This window comes from Tamandua tetradactyla, chromosome 2, assembly GCF_023851605.1.
Source record: "Tamandua tetradactyla isolate mTamTet1 chromosome 2, mTamTet1.pri, whole genome shotgun sequence".
NCBI lineage: Eukaryota > Metazoa > Chordata > Mammalia > Pilosa > Myrmecophagidae > Tamandua > Tamandua tetradactyla.
The window spans coordinates 189,282,143-189,306,695 of NC_135328.1; the positions used below are offsets into that span (position 1 = coordinate 189,282,143).

At 36.4% G+C, this 24,553-nt stretch overlaps 1 protein-coding gene across 8 annotated transcripts in view; it reads right to left on the minus strand.

The window, feature by feature from the left end:
• The window catches only part of AGO3 (argonaute RISC catalytic component 3), a 228,780-nt gene that overhangs the window by 65,540 nt on the left and 138,687 nt on the right, over positions 1-24,553 (minus strand). For 7 of the 8 annotated variants that reach the window (XM_077150311.1, XM_077150306.1, XM_077150307.1 and 4 more), the window contains 4 exons: positions 9,920-10,054; positions 5,824-5,911; positions 5,554-5,701; positions 4,870-4,989 (listed from right to left, as the gene is read on the minus strand). In XM_077150311.1, coding sequence (XP_077006426.1) covers positions 4,870-4,989; positions 5,554-5,701; positions 5,824-5,911; positions 9,920-10,010 — 447 coding nt within the window. In that variant the 5' untranslated portion in view covers positions 10,011-10,054. Of the gene's footprint in view, positions 1-4,869; positions 4,990-5,553; positions 5,702-5,823; positions 5,912-9,919; positions 10,055-17,562; positions 20,449-24,553 lie in introns of those variants that run through there. The other variant, XM_077150312.1, reaches the window with a different exon arrangement.

Sequence of the window (24,553 nt, forward strand, 5' to 3'; positions counted from 1 at the left end):
TTGATATATATATATATCAAGATAACCATTCCTTCTTAAAACAATTATGCTAATAACATTAATATCAAACATGTTGCCCTATCCTTGAATATAATTTACTTAATTTACGAATGCTAAAGAACTATTTTACTTTTGAAAACTTAAACCTGGTTGCTTAAAATAAATCTACCTTTGTAAGGTTTTCATTTTAATGATATGCTATATTTATAAAAACAATCTGTTAGTGTATTAGTTATATTTTGCTGCATAACAAATTACCATAAAAGTTCATATCTTAAATCAACAAAAATATCTTATTTCCCACAACTTCTGAGGACTGGGAATTTAGGAGTGCCTTATCTGATTGGATCCCTCAGGAGATTGCAGTCAAATTGTTGAGGATGCTTTCTTCTGAAGACTGAACTTTGGAAGAAGAATGGGCTTCAAGCTCAGTCAAATGGTTGTTGTCATTGCATGGACCACTTTAAAGAGTTTTTTCCTACATGGCATCTTGTTTCCCCCAGCAGAGGCTCTCCAGAACCAGCCACCAGGGCTCGGAGTTGCTGCCCAGAGGAGTAGGGAGGCATGAGTACGCAGCAGCTGTGAGAAGCAGCTCACCTGATAAAACTCCTGCAGTCGGTTCTTCTGCAGGCTTGGTCTTCCAAGGCGAGTCCATGTTGGCGGTGACCAGCAGGACAGCGGCGCCCCGACGGCTACTCGGCCCGCCACGGCTCTTCGGCGCTGCCCAGCAGGTCTCGGAGGCAGCCGCGGGCATCAGCCACGCCTGGGGGCGCCCCGCAGCCATCACGGTGGGTGGAGGGGCGGGGCTCGCGCAGCTGGTGCGGAGCCTTTAGATTCCTGCCGGGTAACCTGTAGTTTTCTTTTTTTGTAATATCTTTGCCTGGTTTTGGTATGAGGGTGATGTTGGCTTCATAGAATGAATTAGGTAGCTTTCCTTCCACTTTGATTTTTTGAAGAGTTTGGGCAGAGTTGGTACTAATTCTTTCTGGAATGTTTGGTAGAATTCACATGTGAAGCTGTCTGGTCCTGGACTTTTCTTTTTGGGAAGCTTTTGAATGACTGATTCAATTTCTTTACTTGTGATTGGTTTGTTGAGGTCATCTATTTCTTCTTGAGTCAGAGCTGGTTGTTCATGCCTTTCCAGGAACCTGTCCATTTCATCTAAATTGTTGTATTTATTAGCGTAAAGTTGTTCATAGTATCCTGTTATTACCTCCTTTATTTCTGTGAGGTCAGTGGTTATGTCTCCTCTTCCATTTCTGATCTTATTTATTTGCGTCCTCTTTCTTCTTCTTTTTTGTCAATCTTGATAAGGGCCCATCAATCTTATTGATTTTCTCATAGAACAAAATTCTGGTCTTATTGATTTTCTCTATTGTTTTCATGTTCTCAATTTCATTTATTTCTGCTCTAATCTTTGTTATTTCTTTCCTTTTGATTGCTTTGGGGTTAGTTTGCTGTTCTTTCTCCAGTTCTTCCAAGTGGACAGTTAATTCCTGAATTTTTGCCTTTTCTTCTTATCTGATATAGGCATTTAGGGCAATAAATTTCCCTCTTAGCACTGCCTTTGCTGCGTCCCATAGGTTTTGATATGTTGTGTTTTTGTTTTCATTTGCCTCGAGGTATTTACTAATTTCTCTTGCAATTTCTTCTTTGACCCACTCATTGTTAAAGAGTGTGTTGTTGAGCCTCCACGTATTTGTGAATTTTCTGGCACGCCGCCTATTATTGATTTCCAACTTCATTCCTTTATGATCTGAGAAAGTGTTGTGTATGATTTCAATCTTTTTAAATTTGTTAAGACTTGCTTTGTGACCCAGCATATGGTCTATCTTTGAGAATGATCCATGAGCACTTGAGAAAAAGGTGTATCCTGCTGCTGTGGGGTGTAATGTCCTATAAATGTCTGTTAAGTCTAGCTCATTTACTGTAATATTCAAATTCTCTATTTCTTTATTGATCCTCAGTCTAGATGTTCTGTCCATTGATGAGAGTGGCGAATTGAAGTCTCCAACTATTATGGTAGATGTGTCTATTTCCCTTTTCAGTGATTGCAGTGTATTCCTCACGTATTTTGGGGCATTCTGGTTCGGTGCATAAATATTTATGATTGTTATGTCTTCTTGTTTAATTGTTCCTTTTATTAGTAGATAGTATCCTTCTTTGTCTCTTTTAACTGTTTTACATTTGAAGTCTAATTTGTTGGATATTAGTATAGCTACTCCTGCTCTTTTCTGGTTGTCATTTGCATGAAATATCTTTTCCCAACCTTTCACTTTCAACCTATGTTTACCTTGGGTCTAAGATGTGTTTCCTGTAGACAGCATATAGAAGAATCCTGTTTTTTAATCCATTCTGCCAGTCTACGTCTTTTGATTGGGCAATTCAGTCCATTAACATTTAGTGTTATTACTGTTTGGATAATATTTTCCTCTACCATTTTGCCTTTTGTATTATATATATCATATCTGATTTTCCTTCTTTCTACACTCTTCTCCATACCTCTCTGTTCTGTCTTTTCGTATCTGACTCTAGTGCTCCCTTTAGTATTTCTTGCAGAGCTGGTCTCTTGGTCACAAATTCTCTCAGTGACTTTTTGTCTGAAAATCTTTTAATTTTTCCCTCATTTTTGAAGGACAATTTTGCTGGATATAGAAGTCTTGGTTGGCAGTTTTTCTCTTTTAGTAATTTAAATATATCATCCCACTGTCTTCTAGCTTCCATGGTTTCTGCTGAGAATTCTGCACATAGTCTTATTGGGTTTCCCTTGTATGTGATGGATTGTTTTTTGCTTGCTGCTTTCAAGATCCTCTCTTTCTCTTTGACCTCTGACATTCTAACTAGTAAATGTCTTGGAGAACGCCTATTTGGGTCTAATCTCTTTGGGGTGCGCTGCACTTCTTGAATCTGTAATTTTAGGTTTTTCATAAGAGTTGGGAAATTTTCAGTGATAATTTCTTCCATTAGTTTTTCTCCTCCTTTTCCCTTCTCTTCTCCTTCTGGGACACCCACAACACGTATATTTGTGCGCTTCATATTGTCATTCAATTCCCTGAGTCCCTGCTCATATTTTTCCATTCTTTTCCCTATAGTTTTTGTTTCTTTTTGGATTTCAGATATTCCATCCTCCAGTTCACTAATTCTAGCCTCTGTCTCTTTAAATCTACCATTGTAGGTTTCCATTGTTTTTTCCATCTTTTCTACTTTGTCCTTCAATCCCATAAGTTCTATGATTTGTTTTTTCAGACTTTCCATTTCTTCTTTTTGTTCAGCCCATGCCTTCTTCATGTCCTCCCTCAATTTATTGATTTGGTTTTTGAAGAGGTTTTCCATTTCTGTTCGTATATTCAGAATTAGTTGTCTCAGCTCCTGTATCTCCTTTGAGCTATTGGTTTGTTCCTTTGACTGGGCCATATCTTCAATTTTCCTGTTGTGATCCGTTATTTTTTGCTGGTGTCTGGGCATTTAATCAGATTTCCCTGGGTGTGGGACCCAGCAGGTTGAAAGGCTTTCCTGTGAAGTCTCTGGGCTCTGTTTTTCTTATCCTGTCCAGTATGTGGTGCTCGTCTGTCTGCGGGTCCCACCAGTAAAAGATGCTGTGGCTCCTTTAACTTTGGAAGACTCTTGCTGTGGGGGAGGGTCGCCAGCCGACGTGGCTTGGGGGAGTGCCGATCCAAATCTCCCAGCCGGCCCGGGAAGGAGGGAGGGAGGGGCTCCGGCCGCCAGCCGCCACAGCCCGGGGAAGCGTGCGCCTCTCGGGGACCTCACCGCAGCGGATTCTCTTAGCCGGTTCAGCCGTTCCAGAATGGGGTACGCTGTGTTTCTGTTCTCTGTCGTGGCTCCGGGAGCTGTTTTGTACTGTTTCTATTTCTTTAGTAGCTGTTCTGGAGGAGGAACTAAGACCCGCGCGTCTTACTAAGCCGCCATCTTCTCCGGAAGTCTGAACAGTTAAGTTTTAATAAATAAGTTAGAACAGCTAGTTATTAAGATTTTATAGACTAGAGATAGTGAGAGGTTCTAGTTTTTATAGGTTTTGGGAAAACTTTTATAATTTTGTTATAGTAGAAGCAGAGAAAAATTTGGATGAGGATCAGCCTGTATTTTTGTGATTAGATATCATGTAATCACTTCCATTCAGTCTTTATAAATTGTCTAAGAAATAAAAGGTCTTTTCTGTAAGTAGCTTATAAACGAAAGAGTCAGCTCTGCAATTCTTTTCCAACAAACTTTTAAAAGTGCTTCTGTTTTGAATAATTTTCTTATTTCTAGACTTTTTTCTCCTCAGCTTTGGGCAACTGAAATGGCACTCAAGAATGAGATGAGTCTGATGCTCTTTTATTTTTTGCTTTGTCTTATTCTATCAGTCTGCTGGGTAACTCTACTCTCACCTATTATATAGAATAATGAGACAGAATAGAGGGCACATAAAAGGCTTACTTGGCACTCCTACATGGTTGGGGCTGTCTTTTATTTCTTTACTCATCTCATACAGTTGCCAGTATGATACTGGGAGCCAAGCAATCCTAGAATGAGTGTCAAGACTTTTCACTATTGCTGGTCATAATATCTTGACTTTTCCTCCTTTTCCCCTCCTCTTTTAGGTGGGAGGTAACAACATTGCAGTTTATTAAATGGAAACATAAGTTCTGAGAGAATCTATTCTGGATTTAATTAAAGAGCTAAGGGTTAAATTAGAGGGACCTAACCCTTTTAATAAAACCCACCAAGGTCTACCACAGAACACTGCTAGATCATTTCCATGATCTTGTTTAATTCCGACAGTCCCTGAAACGGGCTGATAAGAACATGGTTCTTTAGCAACTTACCCTAATATGCTTTAAATTCTCATATTTAGCATTAAATACTAACCAATCTGCTGATTTCCTCTTGTCTATCTGGCGCAGATCTTGCCGTTGCCTTGATCATAGTGGAAGTCTGATTGTCTGTGAGCTTCTTGATACATCGTTGTCCTGCCACAATATTACAGACCTACAAATAGAAGAAAGTTTTGTATTAGACACATATCTTTTTTTTAAGCTCTCAGTGTAGTGCCAATTACATGCGAAATAAAATTTTAAAATCTACTTCATTAAATCTCTTATTTTTAAAAAATTTTTTATTGTGATAACATATAAATACAATATAAAATTTCCCATTTTAACCTCTACTAAATTCAAAAATACAACTTACTGGTCTTAATTACATTTATAATGTGCTATGATAACCATTATTCATTTTCAGAAATTTCCATCATCTCAATCTTTTCTTCTTAATATTGTATTAAGTAAAAAAAGGAGCAAACAATTATTTTGCAATATGATTATAGATAGGTAAAATGTGGATAAAAAGATTGAAAATAAGTGTACCAAAATGTTAACAGTGGTTTCAATAGAGTGGGAGGATTATGGATGAATTTTTTCTGTATTAAATTAAAATTCTAAAATCAGTTCAAACTAAAATAATTGTGACAGAGAATAAGGTAGGTTAAATGATATACAAAATCCCAAAGAATGATGAATAAGAGGACATTAATAAGCAACCTATATGTATTACTTCTAGTGGCAGGTAGGTATGTTTCTGCTCCTGCCCCACTTGCAGACAGGGGAGGTGTGGATATTTTAGCTGAAGAGTATACTTTTCTCTGAAATACTGTGCAACTGTTCTCTCCACAGTTTGGCCATTTTCTAACTGTAAAGGAAAGCTGAAAAAAAAAAGCACATATTATTAACTCAGTCCATTAAGAGCCAGCATAACTTCCAACCCACTAACTAGAACAAGCTGCCTCACATTACTATTGCTCTGACAAACACCAGCTTTTCTTACGTTTGATGACTGGCAGGCCTTCTTGTTACATTACAAACACGGTATTTCCTTCTCATTGTTCCACAATGAGTCACTTCAACCTTCAGACCTGTTCCCAACAAGAAAAACTGAGGTTACAGAACTGTCACATGTAAAAGTATTTATTCTTAGATAGCCTGTTCACTACTACAAAACTCAAATTCAGACAGAAAATCTGTGATATAGGCAATGTGATAGTAACAAGGACTTAATATAACATCTCTTATAATGGTTACAATTGTGATAGACCTAACTGCAAGCTTTTTCTCTACCCTATTAAGTTTTATATGTTAAAAAACAGAATAATAAAATTTGCAAAGCCCATTTCAAAGGTCAAAGTTCTCCATCAATGGAAAAAAAACAAACAAAAAAAAACCCTGTTTATAATGAATTCAGGTATTTATGCTGGGAAAGGAAAGGAAGAATGAAAGAACACTAGCCATACTTCTCAAGATATTCTACAATCTTCAAAGTGTATGATATTTGAATAGCCCCATCATCACATACTGGTTGAAGATCAGAATTTCATGAAGCTGAAGAAGGAAATCCTTCAAAGATCTATACAAAAAAATGCCAGGTCCCTTTAACAGTGGTGGAGTGACAATTTTATTGAAATATAATATAGCGAGTCTTTTCACAGTTCTTTTACTATAGACTATTGGAAGTAAGATGCACCAAAATAATTTCTAGAGCAGGGGCCGTCCCTTTTTATGGAGTCAGTGACCCCTCTGAAAATTTGATGAAAGCAATATACTCTGCACATACATACAATTAAGCATATGATTTTAGGTGTTCCTAGATCCCTGCAGCCCGTCTGAGATGATGGAATGTTTTATGTCTGTACTCTCTGATATGGTAATCACTAGCAACACGTAATTACTAAATATATGAAATATGGCTACTGTGACCAAGAAATTAAATTTTCAATTTTATTTAATTTTAAAGAGCTACATGTGGCTAGTGGCTATCATAGGCGACAGTGCAGCTTTGAAGCTACTTAAGGGAGATAACAAACAAACAGTGGCTACTGGTCACAGGTCAGCAACTCCATTTGTTCTGCCTAGACTCCAAAGAAGGAAAATCTAAAAAGAGGTAGATGAAGGAAACTCTTCTAGCTCACTAATAGTATTTATGGTTATTAGTCTTGGTATTATTAACCTTTTATATTGGTAATTTCTATAGTATAGTAATTCTCAGCTAGGGTGATTTTGCACAAGAGATATTTGGTAATGTCTAGATTTTGGTAATGTCTTTTTTTTTATTCTTTTGCGTGGGCAGGCACGGGGAATAGAAATATTTCTGATTGCCACGATTGGGGTGGTGCTATAGGCATCTGGTGGGTAGAGGCCAGGGATGTTGCTAAATATCCTACAATGCACAGGACAGGCTTCTCCCACCAAAACAAAGAATTATCCAGCCCAAAATGTCAATAATGCCAAGGTTAAGAAGCCCTGCTATAATGTAACATTTCCGTATATAATTATTAAACGCAATACCAAATTTTACCCATAGTAAATATTTTCTTTTGATATAACAGCACAAATTAAATGTTAAGTTGACAGAGTGTCCCTGTACTAGACTGTTTGGGGTTTTTCTTGAGAAGCACTTCTAACTGAATCAGAGAAAGAGTCTTTATTAGTAACTACCTTAAATTAAAAAAACAAAATTTCAGATTATAATAGTTTATTATGTTTCTCTACAAAGGAGACTAAGAAAATAAAATGCTATCAAGGGAGGGTCTTATAGGGAGAAAATGTCAACAATATGAAATAAACAAGACGGAAAATAATATATTTAGGATATTTAGGAGGAAAACGCAGAAGAATTTAAAACAAATTTCTGTTATCTGCACCACTTCGCAATTTTTTCAAGTATTCTCCTGAATTAAAAAAACATTAGTAAGGTTCTGTAAGCCTATCAAATTAGCTTTTACCAAAAATAAATTGGTATTTTTTAATATATATGGTATTTTTACCATATATTTCCCCTACTCTTTCTACTATTTACAATGAATTATTGAACAAAGAAACTACTCCCAAAGTTATTGATAAACATTTAAGAAGCAGTTAAACTGGAACAAAATTAATATACTAAGAAAATCTACTCATTACAGTATACTTTGCACCAATATTTAATAGCTACCAACAGACTCCTCATGACAGCTAAAATACATAACAGAGAACACATAACTTTGACTCTCTTGAGTTACTGTGTAAGAATACATGGTGTACTTTAAAAAGCCCTTTTTCCAAAAGAAACCCTCTTGACTTTGGGGAAAAAAAATCAGTTTGCCAATTAAATTCAACCCAGATTGTCCTACCACAAATCTAGGACCAGAGGCACCTAAATCAGAACAAAATCTAGGGGTTAGCAGAAAGTTAAAAAAATAAAAAAAATGGACAAGGTAATTCTCTGCCCAGGCCCTCCCCAAACCCTCCATCAACCAAAAAAATTTTTGGCTTTAATAAATCAAATATTTAACCTATAAACTTGGCTTTACCTTCACTATAACATCAACTTTATAATGCTTTCTAGTCATTTTTTCAGTCATTTCTTTTGGCCCCTGAGCAGTTGAAGTTAAGATCGAGTCCATGCTCTTCGGGCAGCAGTTGAATCCTTGTTCTGTACATCTTGTATTTTCTGTGATAGAGTGGTGACATGAGTTGATTGCATAGTTACCAAAAAATAATGTAGGTGACTTCATGATATATCAGAGGTGGTAACTAAGCAGCAACTCCACTGGAAACCATGGCATTTAGATGATCACATATTAATGGTAGATAATGCACTACCTCCCAACAATACTAACTGTGTAGTTAATACAGATTATGAAAGGACAATGGTATGGTTGCAAAACAGTTATATATAACAGTTTCTTATTTTGGCACTTGAGCAACTTGAGGTAAATGATGTTTATTTTCAAAGCAGAAAGTATTTTCCTTTTAATGTTTTATTACAAAGACTCTTCTGGTTACTGAATGGCAAAGAATGAGTGATTACTGGACCAAGCAGGATGTATTCAGCCACTCTAAGTGATTTTGAGAATCTGAAAGATGTTCAGTGAACACACTTGAATGCTTCATTCAAATCAGAAGCTGAAAATTATCTGCAATAGGTAAAATCTTAAAATAAAACAATTATTTCTGGCTCCTTAAGACAGAACACAATACAAGTAGAATTTATACTACTCATTCTCTTAATGTCTAAATCACAAAGAACAAAATACAGTGCACTCACATCTTATATGAAGGTTAGGTTCAAAAATCATGAACAAGGCAAGAATTGTGCATAATCAAAATTACCCTTGAAAAATCCCTGAAAATACTGATAAGGTACAGTGTATGTTAGTCTAGATATAAAACTACATATGTATATTTAAATGCATATAAAAATGGATATATATAGGTATATATATGGAATAAGTATATGCAAAATATAAATTTTAGAACAAGATTAAAATTATTTCCTTTTCTTTTTGGGAGACCATGAAGAGATGAATTTATGTGAATGAAATGTACAAATGATGTAACTCTACTGTAGCAACTTTAGCTACTAAGTAAAACAGGCAAGATCAATAGTCAACATTATAATAATATCCATTAAATAACTTGTTCCAACTCTAGAATGACATATGAAAACATGCTAGGTTCATATCCATAAATTTTCAAAGGAATAAAATAAACCTGCTATATTTAAAAATAAGGAAGTCATTATATTAGAACACGTTCAAACAATGTTTCCAGTTCTGGAGTAACAATGTTTTTGGAATAAGCTTCCTACCTTTAACAGTATTATACAAGCATTTTCCCATGAGACTCTATGATCTCTTCAGCTAGTAAGGGAAAGTATTAACAATAATTTAACTGCTTTTGATACTAATTCTATTACTTGGCATGCCTTTCATTCAAACAAAACTTAAGATGTTAATTGTGAATTCAAGGTAACATTTTGTAATTGATCTATATTTTAACTGGTGATGTGACATGAAAATGTATTAATTACAAAGAAACAATGCAATAAAAATTTGTTCTAACCATGTATTTTATAGTTAAGATGTTTCAAATGCTAATTAATTCACCTTTTATCTCTTTGGTGAATTTTACGCGATGAGAGTCAGTCAGAGGTCTTGGTTGCTCATCGATATTATGAATGTCAAGAACTTCACACATGAACTGAATTACAGGTTGTGCTTTGTAGAAGGCAGTGGCAGAAACTGAGAGAATAAACACAAAAAGTACAAATTAATTTTGTGCTAAAAATAGAGATACTTCACCTTAGGCTCCATGATAACTATCTGCAGAATTAAGATGATTCTATGTACATTTATATACATACATACACACACATATTATACAGATAAACATGTATATAATTTCCAAAATTAAGCAAAGATTCTATTTGACCTCTGTTTAATTGGAAGACAGCCACAAGAACCAAAATGCCAAATACTACAGTTTTTATAATCTATCTCTTTCACCACGGGTAACTGATTTATTCCATTCTCTACCACATGTTCAGAGAAGTATTCCTGGGTATGAGCTAACACCTGCCTATAAGAGGATAAGAAAAAAGGCCAGAGCTCCCTGGCATAAAAGAAGGTTAGATATTATTTCTTAAAAAGGTTTTTATACCATCCCTGAATATTTATTGATTCTATTGAGTGCATCTCCTGCCTTGGTACAGGTTTAAGAAGACAGTGAAATTTAATGCTGTTGCTGCCAATTCAAGTTATAGACAGTAACAGTAGGGGTTTCTGTTCAGTGCTATCAATCTACAGTCCATGATTTTCTAAAGTCAACAAGTGTAGGAACCAGGGTTAATGGAAAATCTGCGGAATTTGCTGGGAGCAACTGGCTTCAGAGTGGTGTCGGCAGTCAACTATGGAGACTGCTATCTGCTTAACTGGAGGACAGTCTGACAGGGAGAGAATGTTTGTTTTTTCTTAAGCCCCAAGGTCTTGTTAGCTATCTCTTGTATATAGAGAGTGATATACTGATAAGTAGGCACTCTGTTTTTTCACGAAATGTATGCCTGCTTTTAGTCACCTAAACCCTGCAGTATATAAGCAGGAACTAGTTAAGAATAAAGTTGTCTGTTGTCTGTTATGGCTAAGCTTCAGACTCCATGAACCCATCTGTCTCTTTCTTTCTTTCTTTCTTTCTCTCTTTCTCTCTCTCTTTCTTTCTTCCTTATCATTCCTTAATATTGTTCGAGCTCTGTTTCATAGGAAGCAACAAACAAGCGTATTTTCCTCTTTACAATTTTTTAAAAAGCAGTTTTGCTGAGATATATTCACATGCCATACTATCCATCCAACATGTATAATCAAAGGCTTTCAGCATAATCACAGAGTTGTGCATTCATCACCACAATCAATTTTAGAACATGTTAATTAGTCCCAAAAGAGAAACTCTATACCCCTTAGCAGTTCCCTCTCAGTCCCTCTATCCCTCCCCAGCCCTACATAACAACTAATCTAATTGTCTCTATGAAGTCATTTATATTTCATTTTCTATAAATGCAATCAAATAATATATACTACTTTGTATCTGGATTTTTTTCACTTAGCACAATGGCTTTAAAAAATTGTTACTATAATTACTATTTTTTAATTAGAGAGGTTATAGGTTTACATAAAAGTCATGTAAAAAATACAAGATTACTATATATCATCCTAATATTGACACTTTGCATTAGGCGGTACTTGGTTAAAACTGCTGAAACAATAATAAAATACTACCATTAACTATAGTCCACAGATTAAATTAGGTGTATTTTACCCTGTATAACACATTATTATTTTAAAAGTATTTTTATTACCAAATCTTTTTTTAAGTTTTAAAATATGTATGACCATTTATTTTCAACACCTTGCAATACTGACACTCCTTTGTTCTCATACAAAAACATTTTTAAATTTGTACATTTAGTTACTACCTTGTACTCTCTAAGCATTTCTAGATTATACCATCTCAGTCTTTATTGTCTATCTTTCCTTCTGGTTTCACATGTGCCCCCAGTCCTCCTTCCTTCTCACATTCAGCTTCATTCAGTGTACTCACATTATTACCAAATCCTTACACACCTACAATTTATAGAAGGTGTACAATGGTTCACAAGATCACATAGTTGTTTATTCATCACCATGATCATTTTTAGAACATTTGCATCACTCCAAAAAAGAAAGAAAAAACCCATACATCCCATACCCCTTACCCCTCCCTCTCACAGACCACTAGTATTTCGATCTACCCAATTTATTTTACCCTTATTAGTTTTTTTTCCATATTTTTTTACTTATCTGTCCACCCCCTGGATAAAAGGAGAAACAGACTCAAGATTTTCACAATCACACAGTCACACTGTAAAAGCTGTATCATTATACAATCACCTTTAAGAATCAAGGTTGCTGGAACACAGATCAACAGTTTCAGGTACTTCCCTCCAGCCACTCTAATACACCATAAACTAAAAAGGGATATTTATATAATGCATAAGAATAACCTCCTGGATAACATCTCAACTCTGAAATCTTTCAGCCACTGAAACTTCATTTTGTCTCATTTCTCTCCTCCCCCTTTTGGTCAAGAAGATTTTCTTAATCCTATGATGCTGAGTCCCGGAAAATCCCAGGAGTTCTATTCCACATTGCCAGGGAGATTTATACCCCTAGGAGTCATGTCCCACATGGTGGGGAGGGCAGTGAGTTCACCTGCCCATTTGGTTTAGAGAAAGAGGCCACATCTGAACAACAAAAGGTTTTCTAGGGGTGACTCTTAGGCATAAGATTTAGTAGGCTCAACCTATCCATTGCAGGAGTAAGTTCCATAGGGGCAATCCCCAAGATCGAGGGCTCAGTCACCGCCAGAGAACATCTTTTGTTGCTCAGATGTGGCCTCTCCCTCAGCCAACATGGCAAGCAAACTCACTGCCCTCCCCATCTCTATGTGGGACATGACTCCCAGGGCTGTAAACCTCACTGGAAGTGGGGGACAGAAATCCTAGAATGGGCTGGGACTCAGCATCAAGGGATTGAGAAAACTATCTCAACTGAAAGAGGGAAGAGAAAAATGAGACAAAATAGTGTCAATGTCTGAGAGATTTCAAACAAGAGCCGAGAGGTTGGCCTGAAGGTTATTCTTATGCATTATATAGATATCCCCTTTTTAGCTTAAGGTGTATTAGAGTGGCTAGAGGGAAGTGCCTGAAACTGTAGAGCTGTATTCCAGTAGCCAAGTTCCTTGAAGATGACTGTATAATGATAAAGCTTTTGCAATGTGACTGTGTGATTGTGAAAACCTTGTGTCTGATACTCCTTTTATCTATGGTATGGACAGATGAGTAAAACATATGGATTAAAAATAAATAAATACTAGGGGGAACAAATGCTAAAATTAAAAAATATATATACTGGAAAAAAAGAAACACCTTATTGGAGACATGGTTTCCAAATTAAATAGGCTGCCTTTTCATTTTCCTGGCCAAGTTCTTTGAAGTACAAAAGGTTTTAATTTTGAGGGTGTCCTCTTTATTTTTTCTTCCATTGCTTGTGCTTTGATGGTAAAGTCTTAGAAACCATTGTCTACCACGAGATTTTGAAGATGCAAGCCTACATTTTCTTCTGGGAGTTTTAAGGCTCTGTGTTCTAGTTCACTAGCTGCCAGAACACAACACACCAGAGGTAGACTGGCTTTTAATAAAAGGGGATTTGTTTAGCTAAAAATGTGTAGTTCTTCAGAGAAAAGGCAGTTAACTTGCAACTGAGATTCTTTCTTACGTGGGAAGGCACAGGGCGATCTCTGCTGGCCTTCATTCCAGGCCTCCGGGTTCCAACAACTTTCCCTGGGGTGATTCCTTTCTGCATCTCCAAAGGCCTGGGCTGAGCTCAGAGTGCTGAGAGGAGGTATGCTGAGCTGTTTGGGCTGTGTGCGTTGAGCTCTCTCATTTAAGCTTCCAGCCAATTTAATCAAACATCATTCATTGCAGCAGGCATGCCTCCTAGCCGACTGCAGATGTAACCAGCAACAGATGAGGTTCACATGCCATTGGCTCATGTACACACAGTAGAACTAAGCACATTCACCTGACCAAGTTGACACCTGAACCTAACTACCACATGTCCACCCCTTGTCAACTTGGTAACTACACACATCACCTTAAACGAAATTAAAGTGGCTGTGGACCTACAAATTTCAAAACAAATTATCTGGTGACAATAGGCAAAGGAGGACATTCACAGGATACAGGTTTTCATTTCCATAGGGAGAAATTGGAAGGAACACGGGAGTCACAAGACCCAAACAGTTCTGAAAACCTGCAGGGCAAACACTGTTGGATTTTAAAGTCTGAAAGTCATTTATCCTTCATCTTTAGAAAGTAGCAGTCCCACCCTTTCCAAGCACCTACACAGTGGCCTGCCTGTTTCTAAATTCACAGCAACAGAACTAAGCACCTTCACCTGGCCAAATTGACACGTGAATCTAACTACCACACCCTGATTCTACACCTTTAGGTCTTTCATCATTTTGAGTTACTTTTTGGATTAGGTATTGATAGGGTCCTCTTTCATTGTTTTAGATATGGAAATTCAGTTCTCCCAGCACCAATTGTTGAAGAAAAGACTACTCTATCCCAGTTGAATGGACTTGGTAGCACTGTCAAATATCACTAGGCAATAGATATGATTGTCTATTTCTGAACTCTCAATTCGATTCCACTGGTCAATATATCTCTATGCCAGTACCATGCAGTTTGAGCTCTGTAGCGTTGTAATATGCTTAAAGATCAGGAAGTGTAAGTCCTCCAACTTCATTGCTCTGAATTTTCAAGAGGTTTTTGGCTACTTGGGAACCCTTACCCTTCCAAATAAATTTGATAATTACTTTTTCCATTTCTGCAAAGTAAGTTATTAGAATTTTTATTGGGATTGTGTTGAATCTGTAAATCAATTTGGGTAGCGTGCCAGTTTGAAGGTATTATGTACCCCAGGAAAAGCCATGTTTTAATCTTTTTTCTTTTTTTATTACAATTGATGAAGCACATTTTAATAATTGTACTATTTACTATACTTCATATTTAGGGTTCACTGTTTGTGTAGCTCCATTTTTTAAAGTGGTTTTGAGATATATTCACATACTGTACATGCCATTCAAACTGTACAGTGTTTTTTATTATAACAGAGTTGTATATTCATTACCAGTCAATTTTAGAACATTTTGATTACTCTGAAAAGAAAAACCCCATACCACTTACATTTTCTACCCTTGCCCAGTCCTACAGAATCACTAATCTAATTCTAATCTAATTTGTTTTACAGAAAAGGATGTAAAAATACACAGCATTCTCATATATGCCCCTACTGTTGACACTTTGCATTAGTGTAGTAACTTTGTTACAACTGATGGACGAATATTAAAATATTACTGTTAATTACAGACCACAGTTTATGTGTTTTCCCAAATACTACCCTGCTATTAACAGCTTGTAAGTTTCATACATTTCTTATAATTCATGAAAGAACATTCTTATGTTTTTTAATCACAGTGCATTGTCTACAACAGGGTTCACTGTGTTACAGAGTCCCTTATTTTATCTTCTAACTTTCCTTCTGGTAACATAAACAACCTAAAACCTCCCCTTTCAAATACATTCACCAACATAATTCAGAGGTGTTAATTACACTCACAATAATTTGCTGCCATCACCACATTCCGTCTCTAAACATTTCTAATCAACCTAAACAGAAATTCTCCACAAATAAAGCATCAGCTTCCCTTTCACTACCCCCATTTCTATCTCCTATATTCTTCTTTTTAAATGCTTTTTATTGTTAAATATAACATATGTACAAAGAGAAGAAAAAAAGAAATGATTTTCAAAGTACACTTCAATAAGGAGATACAGAACAGATGTCAGAGTGTGTTATGGGTTACCATCCCACTATTTCAAATTTTCCCTTCTAGCTGCTCCAAAACACTGGAGGCTAGAAGAAATATATATTTTTCTTTTTTGTGAAAAATAACATATACAAAAATGCAATAAATATAAGAGCACGTTGCAACAATTTAGTTGTAGAACAAATTTCAGAGTTTGATATGGGCTGCAGTTCCACAATTTTTGGTTTTTACTTCTAGCATGTTTTAATCTTGATCCAATCTTGTGGAAGTAGCAGTTTCTTTTAATCCCTATTCAGCACTGGGTTGGAAACTTTTATCTCCATTTTTGAGAGAGAGCCAGAAATGACAGAGCCTACAGAAACAAAAGATGTCTCAGAGCTGACAGAAACTTCACAGCAGAGCTGGCACAGATGCAGACACGTGGAGAACAGAAACATGGAGGCCAGCAGACATTACCATGAGATGCTAAGCAACCCAGAATTTGGAGAGAGCCACAGGAAGCTAAGAGATGAAAGTCAGCCCTGGAGAAACAATGTGAGGAACCTCCACAGATACAGAGGCTGAAAGCAATGGAGCCCAGAAGCAAGGGACAAGCAAATGCCAGCTATGTGACTTCCTAGCTGACAGGGGTTTCTGACCCTTTGGCCTTTCTTGAGTGAAGGCAACCTCTTGTTAAGTGTCTTAATTTGGACCTTCCCTTTCCTTAGAACTGTAAACTTTCAACTATAAAATTCCTGTTTTTAAAGGCTGTTCCAATTCGGGTATAACATATTCTAGCAGCTTCCAAACTAATATAGGTAGAATTGACATCTTAACAACATTTAGTCTTCCCATCCATGAACACAGAATGCCCTTCCACTTACTTAGGTCTTTTAAATTTCTTTTAGTAATGTTTTGTAATATTCTGTGTATATGTTCTTTACATCCTTGGTTAAATTTATTCCTAAGTACTTCATTCTTTTAGTTGTGACTGTAAATATAAGTTTTTTATTGATTTCTTCCTCAGATTGTTAGTATATAGAAACTGATTTCTGCATGTTGATCTTGTATCATGGCACTTTGCTGAACTCATTTATTAGTTCTAATAGCTTTGCTGTAGATTTTTCAGGACTTTCTCTACATAGGCTCATGTCATCAGCGAACAGTGAACATCTTACTTCTTCCTTTCCAACGTGGATGCCTTTTATTTCTTTTTCTTGCCTAACTGCTCTAGCTAGAATTTCTAGCACAATCTTGAATATCACAGGTGACAGTGGGTATTCTTGTCTTGTTCCAGATCTTGGAGGGAAAGTTTTGAGTCTTTCAACACTAAGTACTATGTTAGCTGTGAGGGTTTTCATATATGCCCTCTATTATCTTGAGGAAGTTTCCTTCTATTCCAATCTTTCAAAGTGTTCTTATCAAGAAAGGATGCTGGATTTTGTCAAATTACCTATCAAGATAATTATGTGCTTCCCCCCTTCTGTTTGTTAATGTGGTGTATTACATTAATTGATTTTCTTGTGTTTAAAATCCCTTGCATGCCTAAGTTAAAACCCACTTGATCATGGTGTATAATTCTTTTAGTGGGCTGTTTGATTAGATTTACAGGTACTTTTTGAGGATTTTTTTCATTTATATTCATTAGAGAAAGTGGTCTGTAATTTTTTTTTCTTGTAATATCTTTATCTGGCTTTGGTATTAGGGTGATGTTTCAGTTTGCTAAAGCTGTCAGAATGTAATATACCAGAAATGGTAGGTTTTCACAAAGGGGATATATTAGTTTACAAACTTACGGTTCTAAGGCCATGAAAACGTTCAAGTTAAGGCACTGACAAGAAGATACCTTCATTCAAGAAAGACTGATTGTGTCTGGGGTTTCTCTGTCACATGGGAAGGCACATCTGCTATTCTTCTCTCCTGGTGTCTGGTTGCAAATGCCTCACTCAGCTTCTAGCATCTTCTGGGGTGCCCTCAATTTGCATCTCCAAATGTCTGTGTCTTGGTGTATTAGTTTGCTAATGCTGCCAGAAATGCAAAAAACTGTAAATGGAATGGCTTTTATAAAGGGAATTTAATGAGTTACAAGTTTATAGTTCAAAGCCATAAAAATGTCCAAACTAAAGCATCTAGAGAAAGATACCTTGACTCAAGAAAAGCTAATGGTCCAGAACACCTCTGAAAGCTGAGAAGGCACATGGCTGGCATCTGCTGATGCCTGCTGGGGCCTTTGGCTTCTGGTTTCAAAAGGCTTCCCCGTGGTTGTTTTCTTTCTACATCTCCCAATGTCTGGGTCTCATGTTGGCTCTGTTGCCTCTGAAGCTTTTTCCCTCTTTAGAACTTCCAATAGGCAGATTAAGACCCACCTTGAATGGGCAAAGATATTTCTCTGTGGAAATCACCTAATCAAAAGGTGCCACCAAGAACTGTGTGTGTCACATCTCCATGGAAACAAAAAAAAAGATCCCACCCAAGAATACTGAATTATGATTAAAGAACATGGTTTTTCTGGGATATACATCCTTTCAAACCAGCACATTCCACCCTCTGGACCTCCAAAAAGACATGTTCTTTCCATAAACAAAACACACACATTCATTACAATTTCACAAAACCTTAAACCATTTCAGTAACAATACAAATAAAAAACAAAGTCATAATGGTACAAAATCTCATCAAAGTCAGTTACAGGTATGGTCTGTCCTAAGACAAAATTTTCCTCTGGCTCTGGACCTGTAAAACTCAGAACAAGTTATCTGCTGCCAATATACAATGGAGGAACAGTCATAGGATAAATACTCCCATTTCTATAGGGAGAAACTGGAAAGAATACAAGGACCACTGGACACAAACAATTCCAGAAAACTATAGAGCACACTCCATTAGATTTCAAGGTCTGAGAGTCATTCATCATGAAGGTTTTAGAAAGTGGCAGTCCCACCCTTTCCAAGGATGAACACAGAGGCTCAGCTCTGTGTAAATGCTCAGGTATTGGCTGCAACCTTGAGGAATGCTGGGGAGACCAACTTTTTCTCAGTTTCACCCTCTCCAAACATCGGGGCAACACTTAGGCTCTTGGCCATCTCTGGGGCACACTCTCAACCTCATTCTCAAATCTCCTCTGAACAATGGGGTAGTAGCAAGGCTCACCCTAGTCCCCAAGGAATGTGCTCTACCCTATCTGACACCTGAGGCATCAAAACTCTTCCTTGAGGCAGAAGGCCCCCCTCTGCCTTAGGGGCAAACTTACCCTCTCCAAGTGCATTCTTGGTTCCATTCTCTTGGCCTGAGGTTTCCTGGCTTCAGACTTTTGCTTCTATGGTTCCGCCTTTGAAGTTATTTTTCCTTCAATTTGTTCCTTTTCTGTGCCTTTTAGTCTAGACTGCCAGTGGCTCTGCTTATACATATCCCACAACAACCTTGTTTGTTTTCTATGCAGTATAATGGGATCACACCAGAGAAAAGGACTTTCCACAAATCCTTTCTAGATAACTTCATCTCCAATCCAGGCTTTTTCTGAAATGGCTTACTGGTTTTATATTTTATGGTTGGTTAAATCCTCATGTGGGGCACCATTCTCTGGGGTCTCCCTTTCTGGAAGATCAGAATTTTCCAGACCATCAATTTCTGGCTTCTTTGTACCTAAGAGTTCTATTCTCAGCTTATCTCTTTCCTATTGCATTTTACTATGGGCTGCAAGGAGAAGCCAGTATGTTTTTTGCACATTTAGCTTGGAAATTTCCTCAGCTAAGTATCCTGGATTATTGCATTTAAATTTTAACTTTCATCCAATAGTAGTACTCAATTTGGCCAGATTATCTGCCATTTTTAAGCAAGGGTCCACCTTCCTTCCAGTTTGCATGTGTTAGCGCATCATTTCTGTCTAAGGCCTTATCAGAAGTATTGTTAGAGTCCATATTTCTACCAACAGGCTTTTCAAAGCATTCTAGGCCTTCTATATCAAGTTCCTCACAACTCTTCCAGAACCTTCCCCTTATCCATTCAAAAACCTGTTCCCACATTTGGTATTTGTAAATTGCTGCTTCCCACTTCACTGGTACCAAAATCTGTTTTAGCTTGCCAATGCTGCTGGAAATGCAATATTCTAGAATTGGAACAGATTTTATTAAGGGAATCTAATAAGTTACCAGTTTACAGTTCAAAGCCATAAAAATGTCCAAACTAATAACTCTGGGATTTATCATACTAACCTGGACAAACCTACAAAATCTCATACCCTATTCAAGGTTCCATGTACTTATAGTGTTCAATTAAACTGTCCATATATGTTAAATTAGGAAAGGCACTAGTCAAAATATAAATTTTGTACCAAATACACATTTCTTGCTTTAGTTTCACACAGAAGTTGAAGTTTTAAAACAAGAATGACCATCTATTTTCAACACTTTGCAATACTGACATTCCTTTGTTCTTCCTCATGCAAAAACATTTTTTTTTAAATTTGTACATTTAGTCACTATCATTGTACACTCTAGGCATCCCTAGATTATACCCTCTCAGTTTTTATCGTCTATCTTTACTTCTGGTTTCATATGTTAGGCCTTATTCTTGACAACTTTAACAAATCCCATCCTGCGGAACAGAGACCAGCATCCACAACTTGCCACAGACCTCCACAGTTCTTATTAATTAAAAAAAAAGAGAGATAGATAAGATTTGTAAGAGCATTCTGGATATATTATTCAAATCCAAAGTAGTTAGAAAAATTTTATACATTATAACATATTCATCTATTGAAAATGTGGGTATATAATTGGGCATAAAAAAGATTGGCTGGATACATACCAAATTTAAATTACATGTTCATATTGTTTAAGCTCTTAAAATAAGTCCATATTGCTTATGGGCAAATTTTTTAAAGTAAAGGAAAATAACTATGGTGAGGAATATACTTATGTTGCCTTTTCTTTTAGCCCTACAGGTGAAATTTCTTCACTGGATTACACTAGCATCTATGACTAATGTTTTTCAAAACACAGAGTTATAATTCCTAAATGAAATCTATATAGAATTATTTCTCCTGTTTAATTTTCTCTTCCAGTATTTCCCCCTACTACTGTTTATTCCATTATTTTCCTAATCATTTTACTATTTACTATTTCCTCTATAGAAAATGGACATGAGGTAAATGTCAACTTTAAGTAATAAAATGCTACTGCACAAGGTGGGTTGAAATCAGTAAATACTGTTTTCAATTAGGAGTGAATTTCAATAATGAAAGATCTGCTTTCCCTACCCCTTGGTCGAATTTCTAACATTTATAAACCCACATATACATTTATTTTTTAATAAATTCTTATCAGAGCAGTTATAGGTTTATAGAAAAATCATGCAAAAAGTACAAAATTCCCATGTATCTCCTTTCTCCTCTCCAGTTTTCCCTATTATTAACTTTTTGCTTTAGTGTGACATTTTATTCCTTCTACTCTTAATAAAAACTAACTTTTATTGAAAAAGTAGTATTTATGGTTAACATTTTAAAAATCTATTAATAAAATGCACCACATTAGTGTATTAAAGAAAATAAGCATACAATCATCTTCATAGATGACAGCCAAAATGCTAGCACCTTAACAAATACAACTCTTACTAGAAAGGAACTTCCTTAACCTGATAAAAATTAGTGACCAAAAATCTACAGTACGTAGCCTGGGTATGGAGAAGGGGACCTGCTCTGGCTGCACGGGAGGTTTCTCCTTCTTGGGGGTCTGCAGCAAGGAGGAAGACTCTTTTTATGATGGTCATCTCAAAGGTGATGACCCCAGGAAGGAGAAGGGCCTCGGTTGTGACTTTTTTCACCATTTGACAGTTCTACTCTTGTGTGGCTGCCACATGGTGTTCTTCCATTTACTTCTCAGACAGCATCAGCTACATCTCAGGGATCTTCAAATTCGACAAGGGCAAAGCCAAGACGGTTTCTGGCAACCCATACACGTCGGAGAGGTCCATAATATCCAAAAGCCTGTTTCAATTCAGACTCATTGCCACTGCTTCCAGATTACCTACATAAACTTTACAGTCCAATGGACAGGAATCATGATGCATTTTGAGATTTTGGGTTGAAATGCAGAGGGTCAAACCCACAAGCTTGAACAGATCTTCCTGTGCCCCTTTGGTATGGTTCTCACAGATGCTCTCCTCTACCAGCCATCCACAAAATGGTGGCCACTGCTTCCTACACTGGTAGTAGGTTCCAGCTTGAAAGGAAAATGTGATATCTCAAAGCTGTCAGCTAAACCCGTAGTTAGTCAAAGATGTAATACACTTACCCTCTGTTACTTTAGAGTCTTCCTGTACTCCTATCTATCTTGGGTGTGGTGGACTGAATTGCCTACCCCAGTTTGGACTTGTCTTTGTCTTCATCCATATACTGTTAGATGTCAACCCATGGTAAATAAGATCTCTTCAAGATGTTGCTTCAGGTAAGATACTGCCCAACTTAATCAGGTTAGGCTTTAATTCAGATCGTTGGAGTCTTTTCTAAGCAGAGGGAAACTGAGAAAGAAGGAAGTCATGGGAGGCAACTTGAAGCTAGAAGTCAATGGAAACCAGACAAGAATGTTCAGTGTCATGTGACAGAAAAGCCAAGGAATCCTAAATATTGCTGGCCAGCCAGAAGATACCAACCACAGGATGAAAGAAGCCTTCTTACCTCTGAAACTATAAGCCAATAGACTCTTGTTGTTAAGCCAACCCACTGTATAGTTTTTGTTTTATCAGCCAGGAAATCAAACAATGAATGTGTTGCCAGTACTTCCACATTCATATTTAGTTTCCTGAGGAACAGCCAAGTCGTCTTCCAGAGCGGCTGCACCATTCTACACTCCCACCAACATTGAAAAAAATTATGTATCTTTCTCCACATCCTCTCCAGCATTTGTAATTTTTTGGTTTTTTATTCCCAAAATGGCCATTCTAGTGGGCGTGAAAATGATATCTCATTGTGGTTTTGATTTGCACTTCTATTAGAGCCAGCAAAGTTGAGCATTTTTTCATATGTCTTTAGCCATTTGTTGTCCTCTTCTGAAAAGTTTCTGTTCATCTTTTCCCGTTTTTTGAATTCGACTGTTTTTGTTGTTGAGCTACAGAATCTTGTTATGTATTCTGGATATTCAACCCTTATCTGATATGTGGCTTCCAAATATTGTCTCTCATTGCATAGGTGGCTTTTATACTTTCCTGATAAAATTCATTGATGTGCAAAAACAAAACAAAACAAAAACCCCCAAAAAACAAACAAAAAACTATAGTAAATATAACTCTATATAACAGGAAGCCTTAACCAGCACAGTAAGACAAGTAAAGAGAAATAAAGGTAGGACTGGAAAGGGAAAAACAAAATTAATATTCTCTGCAATACAACTGTCAACATAGAAAACCCAACAAAATCTATGGACAAATGATCAGAATTAATAAGAAAGTTCAAAAGGTTGCCAGATAAAAATAAATTACATTCTTATACACCTGCAACAAAATTAAAATCTAATTTAAAAAAAGCACTTACAATCATAACAGAAATCATAAGGCACCTGAGATGAAATCGAAACAAAAGATGTATAAGACCTCTAGAAGTAATAAGTTTATTTTCTCTATTATTGAAAGATATTACAGAAGATCAAAATAAATGGAGTAATATACCATAACAAATGTAAATCACTCCCAAATTAATCCACAACTTAAAGCAATTTTAATCAAAATACTATCACACCATCAAGGTTTTTAAGTACTCCTTTCTACAACCCTCCCCACCAGAATGTGATACTAAATCAACACTGAAGAGCAATGAGACAAGTACACCCAAGACAATTTTCAAGAATAAGATCTGCCCTATCAGACATAAGATCTGCTATAATGGTATTCAAATCAAGAAACCCAAGATCAGTAGGACAAACTTAAAAGCATATCATACAATATACAAAAACAAATTCTTATTCAGAGATCTAGATATGAAAATGAAGCCAAAATACGGAGAAGAATATGTAGAATATCTTTATAATTTTGGAGGTAGGAAAAAATTTCTGAAGTAACATCAAGAACTAAAAACAAGACTATCAGGAAAAAAACATAAACAAAATTTAAAAAATTGTAGATGCTAGAAAAAGTGCAATATGTATAACAAAGGATAAATGGAAAGAGTTCAGATAAATCAAGAAGGTAAAACAGCAAAAAGTGGAAAAGATTAATGAGTAGGCAATTCAGAGAGCAGAAAACCTAAATGACAAAACACATGAAACGTCATTAAATATCTTATTTGTACTTAAGGAAATGAATATTAAACCATTAACCCACCAGTTTACACTCATCAAAACTGGCAAAAAATTTCAAGACTGCTAATACCAAGTGACAATTAGCCAATGGAAAAATACAAACTCTCATGCACAGATGGTAAGAGTATAAACTGATACAATCACTTAGGAGAACAAATGGTAAAATCTAGTTAATTTGAAGATGTGAATAACTTTCAACCCAGCTATTTCACAACTATATATTTTACATAATTCTAGAGAAATCCTATATGTGCAAAAGGAGACACAAATAAGAATGCTATAATAATGTTTGTGATAATAAAAAGAATGGAAATAAGCTAAATATTAATCAAAGATGCATAAATTATAATATAGTCATACAGTTAAAATTAATGGGCAGGACTCCCCACTACATGTCCACTACATGGGACATGACATTCAAGGGTAAAAGTCTCCCTGGCATTGTGGGAGATGACTCCCAGAGATTAATCCAGCTGTGACACTGTGGGATCAACAATTCCATCCTGACCAAAAGGGGGAAAAGAAGTGTAACTAATAAAGTATCAGTGT